An 18,142-nucleotide genomic window follows, 5' to 3' on the forward strand; every position below is an offset into this window, starting at 1 on the left:
TTAACACATCAAATTAAGAATTTTCCAAACCCAGGAGCTTCAGCCTAAGCTCTTAAAATGGAGGGGCACTGTCTGCGTGATAATTGCCAAGGACTTTTTCCCTGCTGTTGATGGTGTTCCCAGCATTACAGCTAATAGGCAAGACATCCAAATTTGCCATGGTTGCTACGGCAAACATTTTACTCCTTCCACCAAACAATAAGTGTGTTTTCACAAATTATGAGAGTAGCCTGAAGATACTATTTGCAGTTGTTTTTAAGACACACAGTGCCCACATTAGCTTTCTGTTTCTGAATTGTTATCTAGATCGAGGTGTAACATACACACAGGTACTTGCGTTTGGCAAGTTACAGGTGTTAACTAAGGCAGTGCTCTCTGTAATTGTGACTGCGATATAAATACTCATGAACTACAATTCCCATAAACCCTACAGTTTGAATCAAAAGGAATTTAATGGAAATTTAAAGGAAAATTATAATTTTAAGGGAAAAGTAACCCCACCTTAGGTTTTGATAGCATCTAGAACAGGGGGTCTAGAATGATTTGCAGGCTATAACTTAGTTTATTCTTAGCACAGCCCAAACATCATACCCTACATGCTGTGTGAATTCACTTTGGGGAAAAAGATGGGACTGAGAATCAAGAGCCTTGGTTCTAGACCCAGCTCTGCCTCTGAGGTCAGGTTAGATGAGATTCTCAAATGTGTTCAATCATCAGAAAACACCTGGAGTGCCTGTGAAGATGACAGATTCCTTGGCCCACTCCTTGCTAACTTATGCAGGGGCCTAAACCTGGAAATCTGTATCTTGAGAAAGGTGCTCATGATATGCTGAGTGGTTTAGGAAACACTGGAGAAAATAGCTTCTAAAGTTTCAGTTATACTATTTTACTAAGAAGAGTTGAATTCTTGATTTGTTTCATGGTCCAGGTTAGCTTAAATCCAACATGCTATTCTTGATGATTATAAACAAACAAAAAAGCAGCATGAAACCACCTCTGGATCTAAAGATGGACAGTCTTCTCCAATTTGATCCCCAATCACCCAACCCTAAGCACAGATGGAAACTTAAAGTCAAACTTACAATTTCCCAGGAAATCTAAAAATTTGTGAATTCAGAAATACCCCTCTTTGCTCTTGATTGGACACTTCTTTTTGCTCCCAGTTAACCCTTTTCCTTCTTCTCAGCACCCCTATTCTACATGCCCTTGGAGTGTTCATTCACTCACAATACTCGCTAGCAGTTGGATTGTCCTTGCTCAGTACACGGCACTGCCCCAGACACTTGGCAGACGTGGACTCACTCATCATCCTGGAAGCTCTTCATGATTGATATTATTATCATTGTTCCATTTGGCAGAAGGAAAAACTGAGGCCAGAATTTTTGGTCAGCTTTTCCAAGATCACACAAGGGGTCAGTGGCAGAACAGGGGATTCAAACCCAGACAACTGGGACTCCGAGCCCCATTTCTTAACCACTCAGCTGCGGGGCCTCTCAACAGCATGGACAGAGCATGCTCGCCTTCTTCCTTGTTTTTTATAATAGCAATTCTCTCTAGAAACATAATTCACACTTCACCTCTTTTTCAGGTCTCACTTGATTCTCATAGCAATCAGCAATGGTAATTTTTTTTCATTTTATTTTATTTTTTTATAAATTTATTTATTTTTGACTGCATTGGGTCTTTGTTGCTGCATGTGGGCTCTAGTTGTGGCCAGTGGGGTCTACTCTTTGTTGCGGTGCACGGGCTTCTCATTGCGGTGGCTTCTTTGTTGCAGAGCACAGGTTCTAGGCGCATGGGCTTCAGTAGTTGTGGCACGTGGGCTCAGCAGTCGTGGTGCATGGGCTTAGTTGCTCCGTGGCATGTGGGATCTTCCCCGACCAGGGCTCGAACCCGTGTCCCTGCATTGACAGGCGGATTCTAAACCACTGCACCACCAGGGAAGTCCCTGCAATAGTATTTTTAACTTCCATTTACTAGAGAATAAACCAGGTTTAAGGGTCACCTAGTTTATCCGGATTATAGGGAGAGACTGTTTTCCAACCCAGTTCTGTAGATTTCTCGTCCCTGCCTGAGGTTTCAACATGGACCAAGGTCTTAAGCAAGCAGGTAGTTACTCTTATGGAGAACTCCAAGTAAGACAAGAGACCCTCGCCCTGCTCAACCCCGTATACCATAGGGCTTATACCTAACTTCACATGCTCAGGTAGGCTCAGTAGGCTCTGCTCATGAAACAGGAAAACTTGTAGATAAGGCAGAAATTCCTCAATTTCTACACTGACTTCCACTTCTAACTCAGAAAGGGAAATGAAACTTGATTGATGTTACACACTGGAAATGGGCACAAAACAGATTATATACAGGTCTCTGCTAAGTGATATTTTACAACTATCATTCTAAAAAAGAGAGTTAATTTAGTACAAGATCAACAAGAGCTAAGATAATCACATACACCTAGCATTGTTAAGCCTAATCTGTTTTAAGCACACTCAGCCTGGCCATTTAAAAAACAACAACAACAACAAAAATCGTAAAGTAAACCCTGCAGAGAATGGGTTTCCAAGATGTGTGCTTCCCCCCTGCATTTACACGAGGCCTTAAAAAGCTACAAGCACATTCTCACAAATGACTGGGAGGTTAGACTGGATGACTAGCTGCACCATTAATTATTAAACATTTGGTGCCTCTGTAAGTCAAGGTTGGAGATTTTTCAGGGACAAAACTACCTAGTGATGATAATGAGTAAGGCAGAGAGACTCCCCCATAAATATTTTACTTTATGTGTGGATAAGAGTGAAAACAACATTCACAAACATGCTGGTAGCTTCCTGCACCTTCACTCAGTGTGTGGTTATCATCAGTGTATAACAGGACCTGTGGTTGGGAAAGGACTTCTGAGACTGGGAGGTTATTGTCTGGAACACTTCGCATCACACTTTTCCCCTGGGCATGTGGGGTAGGACCTAGATGTTGCTGGATGGCCCTGGCCAGGGCTCCTACACTTCTATCTGCACATTTATTTAGGGGCTAGGGAGCCTCCTGGTGGAAAAGTAAGTGGGAACTTGACCAAACACCCTATGGGTTTCAAACAGGTAAAAAACTGTAGGAAGATGTGGAGTGGCCCCAGTGAGGCCAGGTTGCAGGAAAAAAAAGAGAATCATGAGAGGAGATTTATGTAAAGGAGTGAGAATTTGGATCCAAATGAGACCCAGTTATCATGATTAAGGCTGCCTCAGGAGCAATGCCTGGTGGGGGTGGGGGACAGCAGCACTCTCTGTGGACGACTTAGTTTGGGCTCCCCAGAGGTCAATTAGGAGACAGGGATTTCCGTGGAAGTAGTTCATTTGGAAACTGACCGCAGGAAGCCAGGTGAGGGGAATGCAGATGAGGCAGGGAAGAAAGGGCATCCAATCCATGGTGCATCGGCAAGCCAGGCATCCCTGTGGGTGAGCTCAGTCTCACTGGTGCAGAATGCACTTTGGGTTGTTCCAACAGAGCAGGAGGACACTGGGGTCAACTTTTTTTTTTTTTTTTTTTTTTTTTTTTTTGCGGTATGCGGGCCTCTCACTGCTGTGGCTTCTCCCGTTGTGGAGCACAGGCTCCGGACGCGCAGGCTCAGCGGCCATGGCTCAGGGGCCCAGCCGCTCCGCGGCATGTGGGATCTTCCCGGACCGGGGCACGAACCCATGTCCCCTGCATCGGCAGGCGGACTCTCAACCACTGCGCCACCAGGGAAGCCCTGGGGTCAACTTTTGATTGAAGGCGGCTGGAGTGCACGGCAGTGTCTAAGGCACAGAGAGAAAGCCGAGAACACAGAGAAGTCCATTTGTATGTCTTCTCTGGAGAAAAGTCTATTTAAATCTTCAGCCCATTTTTTGATTGGGTTGTTACGTTTTTTGATATTGAGCTGCATGAGCTGTTTGTATATTTTGGAGATTAATCTCTCGTTGGTCACTCTATTTGCAAATACTTTCTCCCATTCTGAGGGTTGTCTTTTCAATTTGTTTATGGTTTATTTTGCTGTGCAGAAGCTTTTAAGTTTCATTAGGTCCCATTTGTTTATTTTTTTTTTTATTCATTACCCTAGGAGGTGGATCAAAAGAGATCTTGCTGTGATTTATGTCACAGAGTGTTCTGCCTATGTTTTCCTCTAAGAGTTTTAGAGTATCTGGACTTAAATTTAGGTCTTTAATCCATTTTGAGTTTATTTTTATGTATGGTGTTAGGGAGTGTTCTAATTTCCTTCTTTTACATGTAGCTGTCCAGTTTTCCCAGCACCACTTATTGAAGAGACTGTCTTTTCTCCATTGTATATTCTTGCTTCCTTTGTCATAGATTAGGTAACAATAGGTGTGTGGGTTTATCTCTGGACTTTCTATCCTCTTCCATTGATCTATATTTCTGTTTTTGTGCCAGTAGCATACGGTTTTCATATCTGTAGCTTTGTAGTGGAGCCTGAAGTCAGGGAGCCTGATTCCTCCACTCTCACTCTGTTTTTGGTTTTGGTTTTGGTTTTGGTTTCTCTCAAGATTGCTTTGGCTATTCAGGGTCTTTTGTGTTTCCATACAAATTGTAAATATTTTTTTCTAATTCTGTGAAAAATGCCATTGGTAATTTGATAGGGATTGCACTGAATCTGCAGATTGCTTTGTGTAGTATAGTCATTTTGACAATATTGATTCTTCCAATCCAAGAACATGGTATATGTCTCCATCTGTTTGTGTCATCTTTGATTTCTTTCATCAGTATCTTATAGTTTTCTGAGTACAGGTGTTTTTCCTCATTAGGTAGGTTTATTCCTAGGTATTGCATTCTTTTTGTTGCAATAGTAAATGGAATTGTTTCCTTAATTTCTCTTTCTGATGTTTCATTGTTGGTGTATAGGAAGACATGGAGATGACCAAAAAATACATGATGAGTTGCTCAATATCACTAATTATTAGAGAAATGCAAATCAAAACTACAATGAGGTATCACCTCACACCAGTCAGAATGGCCATTATCAAAAAAATCTACAAACAATAAATCCTGGAGAGGGATGGAGAAAAGAGAACCTCCTATACTGCTGGTGGGAATGTAAATTGGTACAGCCGCTATAGAGAACAGTATGGGGGTTCCTTAAAACACCAAAAATAGAGCTACCATATCATCCAGCAATCCCACTCCTGGGCATATATCTGGAGAAAACCACAATTCAAAAAAATACATGCAAAAAAAAAGATACATGCACCCTAATGTTCATTACAGCACTATTTACAATAACCAGGACATGGAAGCAGCCTGAAATGTCCATCAACAGATAAATGGATAAAAAAGATGTGGTACATATATACAATGGAATATTACTCAGCCTTAAAAAGGAATGAAATAATGCCCTTTGCAGCAACATGGATGAACCTAGAGATTGTCATACTGAGTGAAGTAAGTCAGACAGAGAAAGACAAATATCATATGATATCACTTATATGTGGAGTCTAAAAAAAGGGTACAAATGAACTTATCTACAAAACAGAAATAGAGTTACAGGTGTAGAAAACAAATTTATGGTTACCAGGGGTTAAGGGGGTGAGGGATAAATTGGGAGATTGGGATTTACATATACACACTACTGTATATAAAACAGATAACTAATAAGGATCTACTGTATAGCACAGGGAACTCTATTCAATGCTCTGTTCATTTGGAAACTGACCGCAATTCTCTGTAATGACCTATATGGGAAAATAATCTAAAAAAGAGTGGATATATGTATAACTGAATCACTTTGCTGTACACCTGAAACTGACACAACATTGTAAATCAACTATACTTTAATCTAAAAAAATAAGAAGGCAGAAAAGTGAAAGTGTAATTATTGGGATTGACAGTGGTTCTGTTGGGGACATCCTTAGGGCTCCACTCTGATCCCTTTTAGCAGATGGAGGTGCCCCCAGCTGCATGCTGGCTGACAACTAGAGCTGTCTGTTCCCTCCTCCAGAGATTGGCCCTTGACCAAACAGAAGCCTTTTTGCCTGGGAAGCTACCACTTTCCGTCCCCATCACTACCAGTGATGGGTGGATACAAGGTTCAGATTGTGGTTCCCAGTGCTTCAAGGCAGACTGATATTCATGGTGCAATCTGTGGTCCAGAGCTTTCCCTTGGCATCCAAAGGAAGCTACACTTCTGTTGAAACCATATATCTTGCTGGCTTCCTCCACCACCTGCCGCCTTCCAGCTTAACCTGTCTCCAGAGATCACTACCCCACAAATAATTTGAACAGGAATTTCCATCTTAACTCAGCTTCTAAGATCTTGTTCTTGTACTGAAGTGGTGAAGTCCAAGGAATATGAGCACCAACAGCCTCTGTGACAGTGCGTGTCCTTGGCCACACACCCGTGTGTCTGCCTGTGTTTGTGGAAGAGAGCTGTGTTATTGCTCTGAAGGGCTCCGATACTCACCACTCAGAGAGTTCTTCTGTGATGTCCTGCTATAACTATCTTCTGTGATGTCCTGCTATAACTATCTTCCCTTGTGAAGAGTAGAGCCCTGAAGGTCCTCATGGCTCAGAAAAGTGTATCTGGCTGCACATTTCAGAGTTCAGAAGTTACACAAGAAGTGAGGAAGTTCAGCATGAGGGCATATGGAATTCAGAAAGTGTGAAGTTTGGTCTCACATTTATGGCCCTTGCAGGGCAAGGACTGATTCATATACACATAAAAACACCCCAGCATTTTTAGAAACTTAGGTAAGAGGGTCGTGTATAAAAAACTTGAAAGGATTCTAGAACTATGCTGTTCAATATGGTAGCCAAAAGCCACCTGTGGCTATTTAAATTTAAATTAATTTAACTTAAATAAAAACTTCAGTTCCTAAGTAACACTAGCCATATTTCAATAGCCACATGTAGTTAGTGGTACTTTGTTAAGCAGCACAGCTATAGAATAGTCCATCCTTGCAGAAATTCCTATTGGCTAGCACTGCTCTACAATTTCTCTTATAAACTGGTGGAAACTGAGTTCTATTTTAATTTGGCAAATCAATACAATTTAATTCTATCCATCAGCTGCTCAGGCCTAGAGGAGGTTTAGTGGATTATTTTTTCCTCATTTAATGACCATATGATTATTGAGTTCCACCCATAAGTAAAGCAGTGTAGAAGACTGAGCAGCCAGATAAGACACTCTTTCTGTTTTCAGGCATATAGAGAAAACAAACAAACAAACAAACAAAAAACACGACTGTCCCAGGATCTTTGAAGGGAAAATGGAGAAGTGGCATTGAAAGTCATCTAACACTGCAGATCTCATATTATTGACATTATCACTTAAAACTTCTCTTTCGTAAACAGCATGCATTTTGCACAGCTGAACGTGCTATACCTATCTTGGTTTCCTGAGGTCATTTTGTTTGAAAGATCGTGCCCAGTCTAAGTCTCATGTCTGAGTTGAGTCACTTACTCTGTGACTTTCAGAAGTAATTTCTCTACTTCTGTGAAAATAATACAGTTAATTCCTCCTTTACCAAGGACCGAGATGATATATGTCAACACACAGATTTCATGACCTTGGGCACAAAATGTATAAGTAACAGTTTGTCATTGTTACCCCAGGAGTGTCAACTTGGATTAAAACAAACAAACAAATAAAACCTATGGCCTCAGTTCAAATTTCCATCAGGAAATTACCGCTTTGATTGGAAGATGTGCAAGATAATCCAGCAAAATAGCAAGAGATATAGCTTGAGAGAGAGAGAGGAAGAGACATCATCATTTACTCTCTTACCCTATATCAAATTATTAGTCTAAAGCCAGTCAAGGTAATTCCATCACCTTCAACTGTGATTGGGTTCAGAAGTGAACAGAAAATCTGCTGGTGATTCAGCAGAGGAGTGGTTGGGTGAGCTTGGGTCCAGGAAGACTTTCACTGCCCCAAGCAGTGGTTCACAGTCCTCAGCACATCAGAGTCACTCACAGAGCTTGGAGCAATAGGGATTTCTGGGTCCCCCTGCCGGAGTTTCTGATTCAGGTGGTGGGGAATAAGTCCAGACAATCTATATTTTTCTAACACATTTCTAACACATTCTAACACATTGTACTGCTGTTCTGAGGAATCACAATTTGATGGCTTAAAAGTAAGCCATGGTCTCTTTGTTTCTCAGAACTTTGTTGAGTCTGGCTGAGATGTTGGGAGGCTTATTAGCTCCAGAATGATTCTGATACTGAGGATGACATCGTTGAACTGAATTCATCAGCCCTGGAGCCTTTCCTCATTGAGGACTTCCTTTTATGTAGAGTAATATGTTTTATTTTTAATTCTTTTAAAAAATGTAAAACAAAACACAGATACAGAAAAATCTCACCAAACAAATATTTAGCTTAAATTATTACAGGGTAAACACACTTTTAACTATCACAGTGTTCAGGAAATAGAAATACAGACACCTGTCAATCTCCATGTGCCTAATAATTTAATGTTTTTTCAAGCTAGTGAATTTTTTTCATGCTAGTGAGTTTTCTGTTACTTATACACAAAATTACCCTCAGAAAGCTATCCCAGGGTAATATTTGATGGCTCTGGATATGTTTGTGGAAGAGATTTATTAGAAGCAAGTCCTTAGCAAAACTAATGATAAGGATTCTTTTATAAAATCTGGATTTTTATCAAATATGTACACTGATTAGAAAAACAAAGCCCGGACACAATCAACTGATCGCATAAACGAATACTATAAGTCAGATAAGTACAGTTTGAAACAGTCGAAGTGGGCCCTAAGGAAGGGAGAGCCCTAGGATAAGGGGCATTTGAACCTGAATCCTGGAGAAAGATGAACTGAACATTCATAGCAACTCTTGTTTTCTGATTCCTTAGAGCTGGTTATATGTTACCATTTTCAGTCCATATGGTGGATTCAAAAATCCTCAGCTCATCTTTTTCTGTTTATTGAAATTTGATAGGTATTTATAAAGTTCCCTTAAAGGATTCTTTTCTTTTTTTTCAAGCTATGGAGCTGGACCTTTTTTTTTTTTTACTGGAGTAATATTGATTCAAAATGTTGCGTTTTTTGTAGGTGTACAAAATCTTTTTTAGTTATACATATACATATATCTACTCATCTTTGGATACTTTTTTTTTCCCAGTGACTTTAACTATTTATTTTATATTGGAGTATAGCCGATTAACAATGTTGTGATAGTTTCAGGTACACGACTCTGTACAGCAGAGTGATTCAGTAATATGTACACATGTATCTATTCTTTATAAAACTCTTTTCCCAATTAGGTTATTACATAGTATTGAACAGAGTTCCCTGTACTATACAGTAGGTCCTTGTTGGTTGTTTGTTATCCTTTTTAAATATGGCAGTGTGTACATGTCAATCCCAAACTCCCTAACTATCCCTTCCCTTCACCCTTGCCCCCCAACCCTAGTAACCATAAGTTCATTCTCTAAGTCTGTGAGTCCATTTCTGTTTTGAAAATACATTCATTTGTATCATTTCTTTTTAGATTCCGTATATAAGCAATATCATCAATATTTCTCTTTTTCTGTCTGACTTACTTCACTCAGTATGACAATCTCTAGGTCCATCCATGTTCCTCAGCTCACCTTTTAAAAATGTATTTATTTATATATTTATTTTTTCTTAGCTCATCTTTTTTTACTGTCATTTCCACAATGTCTTAGGTGAAAGACATCTTCCAGAGGGGTTGAGTAAATGGATTGGATTGAGTAGATCCTACCTAACTACTCCACGTTAGACAAGGCAAGAGTATCCACCATACAATATACTACTCAAATGCAACTTATTTCCACCTGGGTGTGACACTCATTGTGAATACAGTAGTACACTGCCGATCGTTAGACAAATATATGTCCTGAATTATCCTGCTCTTAATTCCGTTACTACATTTTTAAGTTACGATGTTTAAGTTAAAAGCAATGAACTGAGGAATTGCAAAGGACCTTGTCTCTTGGCAAAGTATTAGTTTAGCAATGTCAGACTGGTGATTCACTGAGCTGGCATTTTAAAGGCTGCCTCTTATACATATATACAATGGAATATTATTCAGCCATAAAAAGAAATGAAACTTAGTTATTGGTACTGAGGTGGATGGACCTAGAGTCTGTCATACAGAGTGAAGCAAAGTCAGAAAGAGAAAAACAAATACCATATGCTAACACATATATATGGAATCTAAGAAAAAAAAAAGTTTCTGATGATCCTAGGGGCAGGACAGGAATAAAGATGCAGACATAGAGAATGGACTTGAGGACATGGGGAGGGGGAAGGGTAAGCTGTGACAAAGTGAGAGAGTGGCATGGACATATATACACTACCAAATGTAAAATAGATAGCTAGTGGGAAGTAGCTGCATAGCACAGGGAGATCAGCTCGGTGCTTTGTGACCACCTAGAGGGGTAGGATAGGTAGGTGGGAGGGAGATGCAAGAGGGAGGAGATAGGGGGATATATGTTTATGTATAGCTGGTTCACTTTGTTATGCAGGAGAAACTAACACACCATTGTAAAGCAATTATACTCCAATAAAGATGTAAAAATAAATAACTAAATAAAGGTTGACTCTTAAAAATAATATCCACTTGGCTTTTCAAAGGAAGTGACCAGTCATTGGGAGCAAAATAAAGGGTGAATTGCATGGGTTTATCTCTCATTCTCTATGTGGAAAATACTGATGTTTAGAGTCTTTGAAGCATTATATTATTAGTGAGCAGAAGTATTCATAAGATTCCTCCTTCCCCTCTTAACATCATTTTCTTTTCCAATGATGCTAGCTCAATAGAGAAAGGCTCATCACACATGATTTGTCTACATTTGAGACAGTGTCCCAAGGCTCCTATTAAATAGCAGAAGATTTCTATCCTGTATCCCTCAATGATCCATAGCTGTCCTAGTAAAAGAATATGCCTAAGGCATTGTTTAAATATTTAGGTCAGGTTAGTTTTGCCCACAGGCATATTAGACCACAGTATGATTTTCAGGGGCATGGAGTCCGTGTCTCTCTTTCTTCCTTGATGCCTAAATATCCAGTCTTTGTGGTTAAAATAGTGACAACCCCAGTTGAAATGCCAAAATTACCTGAAAGGTTGACTATCATGTCAACAACACCTTTACTCAGGTTAAGATCTCTGATCAACATGAATAAAGTGAACATGGGGTAGACAGAATTAGTTTCAAATATAAGTCCTACCAACAATTAGCTGTATATCCTTAGATCAGTGACTTGACCTCTCTGAGTCTCTTTCATCATCTTTAAAAATATTAATAATACCAACTATCTTAGAGTACTGATGTGATGATAAAAATAAAGCTGAAGTTTCTATTTTCCAGCATGATTCCTTATTCATAATGACTTAGCCAACTTTGATTAAGAATTGAAGGAGTGGGAGTTTCAGGGATGGACCAGCACAGTGCATCTCAAATTCGAATGTGTGAATGCAACGGTCATTAAAGCACAGGTTCTGATCCCGAAGTTTTGGAGCAGAGGCTGAGATTCTGCATTTGCAACAAGTTCCCAGGTGATGCCCATGTTACTATGCAGAGTCCACACTTCGAGAACAGAGGGTGCATGTGAGGCAACAAAGGAAAGCGTAGAACCTGATGTCTGCCATTCCTGGGGGCAGCCAGTACAGGAGAAAAGAAAGAAAAGGTGCTGAAAAGAAGGAGAAAGCCCTTCAAAGGGAGAGAAGGGAATCCAGTGACAGATTTCTATACACCGCATGGTCTTTTTGAACAGATTAGATTGTATCCATATCACGTCTGGCTCAATCAATCCAGATGGACACTCTTTTGCAAGCAGGTACTGTAGTGCTGCCGATGAAATTGGGTCCTCGGTATTGTCACCTAGCTAATCAGGAACAAGTGCCCAGACAGCTGATATCATGCTAATTGTGAAGACCCTGCTTCCTGAATTGTTCCCAATCCACACCTGTTCAGGAGGGACCAGACACCAAAATGAAAACCAACATCCAAAGACCTTCATGGGTCCTTAGCTTTTTGCAGCCCAAGCGCTGCCCAAGGGGGAAAGAAAGAATGTGCATTGATTTTGTGCCAAAAGGAGGAAAGATTTTTAAGCCTCTCCATTCGTCCATGAGCCCAGGAAGCTGAAAATGCCTTGACATTGAAAAAAATCAAAATCTCCATGGCAACAAAGTTGTCATGCCAGAAACATGATCTCAACTTACACAGGCAAGCATCTCAAAAATATAGTGAGTGAGGAAGAAGAACTAAATTTCAAAATTCTATTGGTGGTGGGGGGAGGGAAGGATGGGAAAGAAAAATACAGACCTTTTCTCTCATGGGGCCAAAGATGTCCATTCCTATTTGCCTTCTAATCACATAAAGTAAAAACTTGCCCTCACTCTCAAGCTGCTCTAACCCACACAGGGGAGGCTTCATGCTGTGTCACCAACTCCTGAGTTTCCTGCCGACAGTAAGGGCTTCTCACAGCCCAGCCAACTTTAAGCCCAGATCAAAAGCTTTCTTACCACAAAACAAATCACATTTGACAAAATCAGATCCCTCCTAAGCCACAATTATACATATTGACTTGGCAACCTCCGTTAATGGTGATCTGACCCCCAGTTTAATGTCTTTTGTCATTTCTTTCAAAAGTAATTAGCTCTCTTCTTTGCTTTTTCCTTCCTTGTATGTGGATAAAATGTGAGGAGTGTCTGAAAGTGAGAGAACAAAACTTCCATTTGGCTGATTTCTTCCTTAGATGAGATAGCAGCGTGAAGACTATTAGTGGGTTTTAACCGTCTAATCTCTCTCCTGGTCCAGTGAGTTGCCCAGACCTTGGTGGCACAGTACCTAAGGTCAAAGGCTGTTTCCAAGGGTGTGTTTTCTAACATAAAGATGAGTTCATCACTGACAGAACTCAGACTTACTTTACTCAGGGTCTGAGGGTACTCATGAGCATGCCTTTCCTATATTTTTCTTTTCAATGTTTGTGTTGATCTCTGCTTGGGATGACATCCTTCCCAGCTGTGCCCCTTTTTCTTCCTGGTGTCGGTCAGAAATGTGTACGCTTGAGTTCTGAGCACACAGTGGAGGTGAAGTGGTCCTTAATTACCTACAGTCAGTGTATGCCACAGGTGTATATGATTCCCAGGGGATGTGGCAGTGTTAAATGGTGTCTGAAGACCTGCAGGGCCTTTATCTTTGTGAAAAAGTTCAGCAGTGAGGAGCTGGGAGGATGCCACTGAGCACATTCATTTCAGTGAGGAAGACTTAGCTTTAGGGAAGTCAGGAGTGGATTTCATCTGCGGTGGAAAACCAGGAAGTTCCTTGACAGGTGCATGGAAGGCTGAATGGGGTAGAGTAGAAGGAAATCATGAAATATTGAGATAAGGGAGTAAATGAATGAATGAATGGAGTATATTAAAAAATATCCAAAACCTGGAGATCAAAAGAGAGCTAAGTTTGTCCTTTCAACATCATCCTGGGGCAATTTTTAACAAGTCTACTCAATGATCGTTTAATTCTCAAGGAGAATGTACCTGTCATTTGGTTTTGCTATTCATTGGCTCATTAGACCTTCGATATTATGAAGCTACATGTTAACCCATAAATGTTTGCCCAATAGAGTAGACATTACCCCCCAATTTTTATTATCCCCTAAGACATTAACTAGTTTTGTATCCACCTAGAAATTTTTTTCTCATAGTCTCTTCTTTCCTCGCTGTGCCATGGCATTTTTATCTGTGAAATCGAGATAATGATAATAATAATGCCTACATGGAGGGTAATTGTGAGAATTAAGTTGATGTGCCTTAAGGGCTTAGAACAGTTATGGCTCATAGTGAGTGCTAAGTATATTGTTGTGGTCTTTAGCTGTATGCTGGTAGGTATAAGCTGCTAACAAAGGTTTGTGAACCAGGCATAGGATCCAACCATTCAGGGAGGAGCCAAGCCTGATCATGACAGTGCTAGGAGCAATTGTTTAGCACCTGGCTGTGAACTTGCTGTTAAAAACACTATACTGAGAAGTCAGATAGAAACCAAGATGTTCTTTGAAATTTCCATGTATATCCGACATTATCCTAGATTTCAAACCAGGTGGAACAATTTGCTCTTTGGGGTATATTTGCTGTCTTTCCTTTTTTACAATAAAAAGGAAGTTTTAAAGGAGGACATGTAGAAAAAAGTGTTCATTAGACAGGGCTCTAAGTACTTCTAGGCCATTTCAGTGGACAGACAGCACATAAGGCTGTTTTTAGATGGAGACAAATTATTACTTTATACTGATATTTTTCTATGTAAATTAAAAATTACAACTTTCTAAATTTTATTTTAGAAAACATATGACAAACCCTTCTTAATATCATTAACATAATAGCTTTTGTTTTATTATAATTATACTATGTATGTTTATAGCCTATGTGTGTATTATATATATATGTGTATATGTATACATATACTACTACACACATCCATATACACATCCATATACATGCATTGTGTATATATTCTATTACATATGGATTGTGTATATATATATATATATATATATATACACACACACACACACACATACATACACATACACACACTGGTTTTATATATATATATATATATATATATATATATATATAAAACAATGGATATATCTACCTTTTTCTATATATATTACTGACTCTGTATATATCCAACCATATGTATATAATTAACTCTCTTTATATATACTACTATACTATATACATATGTGTGTATAAAAATACACACAATACATCATTTATATTGTGTATGTATGTATATATATGACAAAATGATAAAATCAATATTATCACTAATCACAAATACTAGCTATTCATTATATGGTAATTTGTGTTATCCATGTATACTTTTTATGAGTAGAATTTCAACCTATTTTTACCAGCTATGTGCCAGAGTTTTAGTACAATGCCTGGCACATAGTAGGTGCTCAGTAGATATTAATGGAAAGATTTGTTATTTACGAATTCATCCAATCTAGTAACTTGCAACTCTTGTTGCATTTTAGAATCACTGGGAAAGCTTGTATTTATTTAATTTATCAATATTCATTCTTGGGTCCCATTCCAGACAATGAATTCAGAATATCTGGGAGGTAGGACTCAGCATCGCTACTTACAAAGCTCTCCTATTTAATTCCCTTTAAGGGCAATGGTTGGCCCTGTGAATGGACCTGTGTTGCATGATGAGTTCTAGACCAATGCATCCCGACTCTTCAACTGTATCTCCTGTCTGGCCTTCCTGATTTGGACTCTAGTTGGGAGAAGGAGGAAGGTCAACTTCCTTTCTGCCTACGTTCATGCTAACCTTGAGCTCAGGCACACGGGTGCCCCCATGAGCAGAATAATGATAATAAATCGAAACAGAGACATCTGTGTCCTGTCGATATCTGTCCATAAACGGGGGAGCTGGCCTATGATCAGACTCACAGCTTCTCCAGAAAATGCCAAGGAGCTACTGAGGCAGTCATGACCTTCTGCCACCGCATGATTGGGTGGGACTGAGACCAACTCTGGCTCCAGATGCCCTGTGGGAGAGTCTCTATTAAAATCTGCCAACCTGTGTTTCTTATTGAAATGACAAATGTAACTCACTGTCCCAGTCTCTCTCTACCCTGCAGTGAGAAGGAGCTTTAGAATGTGCAAGTCTGGTCTCAGTCTGCACATGATGCTTCCAGGCAGGCATTGCTGGTCCCCTTTACAGATTAAAAAAAAAACAAGGTTGACAGCAGGTAAGTGACTTACAGATGCTCATAGAACTTGTAAGTAAACGCCATAGCCAGCATTTGAACTTGGGCAGAATACTTTCCAAACCTCTTTTCTCTCTAATACACCTTCTTAAACCTGCGTTAGTAAATCTATTTGCTAATGTGGTTGGGAGCAAAACTGTGGATTTAGATGACTTAGATTTGAATCCAAGCATTTCCCCTTCTTAACCTCATGATGTAAGGCACATTATAAACTTCGCTGAGCCTCAGAAAATCTATCTGAAGACAAAAAGGTAATAATGCTTACCTTGCAGTATCTTTGTGAAGATTAAATGACATAATATGGGTGAAATGCTTTATAAAATTTTTGGCACAGAGAATTCATGAAAAGGCAGTGTTAGTACAAAATTGTCATTGATATTTCCCTCTTGGGTCTTTTTTTTTTTTTTTTTTTTTGCAGTACGCCGGCCTCTCACTGTTGTGGCCTCTCCCATTGAGGAGCACAGGCTCTGGATGTGCAGGCTCAGCGGCCATGGCTCACAGGCCCAGCCGCTCTGTGGCATGTGGGATCTTCCCGGACCGGGTCACGAACCTGTGTCCCCTGAATCGGCAGGTGGACTCTCAAACACTGCGCCACCAGGGAAGCCCTCCCTGCTGGGTCTTTGATTAACCATTCTTTTCCCTTTAGAATACCATTCTTAAATTCCTCTCTCAACAAAAACACGGAACTTACTAAGTTTTAAGTTATTGATTGCATTATACCAGAATACTTGTGATGTGTAGTATGAAACAAACAATAAGTATACAAATCAATCTCACTCTGAATGGAGATTCAAAATCAGAAATTAAAATGTAAACAAATTAAATCATTCTGTACTTTACAAAAACAATATCAATAGCACCTCAACGAATTAGGACTTACTCCAGAATGTAAAGATGGATCAACATTGGAAACTTACTAATGTGATTGACCTCATATATCAATGAGAAAATATAGTCAAGATTAAATAATGTGAGCTCTCCCAGATCAGTGTACCTCTTGAAACTGCATATCAATTTTTTCTTAACTTGAAAAAGTGTTTAGAGTGTTCACTAGGTATGTCAATAAACAAATATCATCAGTTATTTAAAGTCTTTGAAAACTAAAAAATTCAACTATAGAACAATATATATATATATGCATTATAAATATGATTTAAAATATATCTCTCTAAATATCCAGCATCATATTTGTTAAAGGTATTTCACATGAGCCATTAGTTAAGGGTGTCTGCACTTCCTTCAGTCATATGCTGTAAAGATACACATCCAGCATTTAACCACAGTTATCTCTAGCTGGTAGCATTGCACAATTTTTGTATTTTCTTACTTTTACTTAATAGTGTTTTATATTTTTAATGTTAGAAACATTTATTGTATTGTAAAAATTAAATTTATTGAAGGAAAAATCTTGGTAGATTTTATTCTTGCTTATGATAACATGCTATTATAATAATATATTTTGGTAGCTATTTATGTTAGATGCATGAAATATAAAAATAAAGCAAATTAAAAATATTTGTTCACAAAGGCATTTTTTGTTTTTTTTTTTGAGGTATGCAGGCATCTCACTGTTGTGGTCTTTCCCATTATGGAGCACAGGCTCTGGACCCGCAGGCTCAGCGGCCATGGCTCACGGGCCCAGCTGCTCCACGGCATGTGGGATCTTCCCGGACCGGGGCACGAACCTGTGTCCCCTGAATTGGCAGGCGGACTCTCAACCACTGTGCCACCAGGGAAGCCCCACAAAGGCGTTTTATGATCATCAAAGAAGAATAAGGTGGGTTCAGGGGAACAGTAACCAGTATAACCAGTATTCTTTGAATATCCGTTATGTGCTGGGAAACATGGTTTCATTCTTTTAATGCCCCTCTACCCATTCTTCTCCTGAACACTGCTCTTGGACAGGATCCCAGCACATGGAGATACTCCCTTTCTTCCATTTACCCATTGTGTGCTTATTCAGCACTTGCCTTTAGAGTTTGTTACCTACTCACCAACCCTTCGGTTGAGCTGAGCTGGGATGTGAGTACCATTGAGGTCTGAGGAGCTGGAAAAAGCCACTGGAGAGAGCAAGGATGCTAATGGGTCATCACAGTTGTCTAGAACGAAAGGGGAGAGAGAGAAAATTCCATTAGCAAGAAGTGTTCCATAAAGAGAGAACTCAAAGCATTAACCGCTACCCACTTATTAAATACCTCCTCTGATCAAGGCTGGTACTACTTGTTTCCATGTGCTATTTCATCAACTCCTCACAACAATCCTCAAAGACAGGGGTTAAGTTTCTTTCACAGTTGGGGAAACTCAAGTTCAGAGATGTTAAGTAGTTAGTGTAAGGTCACAACACCAGAAAACAGTGTGGCCACAATTCTTGCTCAGTTTTGTCTAACCCAAAATCCAAC

At 39.6% G+C, this 18,142-nt stretch overlaps 1 protein-coding gene across 1 annotated transcript in view; it reads right to left on the reverse strand.

Moving 5' to 3' along the window:
- CNTNAP5 (contactin associated protein family member 5) overlaps positions 1–18,142 on the reverse strand; it is a 903,219-nt gene that overhangs the window by 658,634 nt on the left and 226,443 nt on the right. The window contains exon 2 of the mRNA XM_033400123.2: positions 17,738–17,842. Within this exon, the coding sequence (XP_033256014.1) occupies positions 17,738–17,842 (105 nt within the window). The remainder of the gene's footprint in view (positions 1–17,737; positions 17,843–18,142) is intronic.

Source organism: Orcinus orca, chromosome 7, assembly GCF_937001465.1.
Source record: "Orcinus orca chromosome 7, mOrcOrc1.1, whole genome shotgun sequence".
Taxonomy (NCBI): domain Eukaryota; kingdom Metazoa; phylum Chordata; class Mammalia; order Artiodactyla; family Delphinidae; genus Orcinus; species Orcinus orca.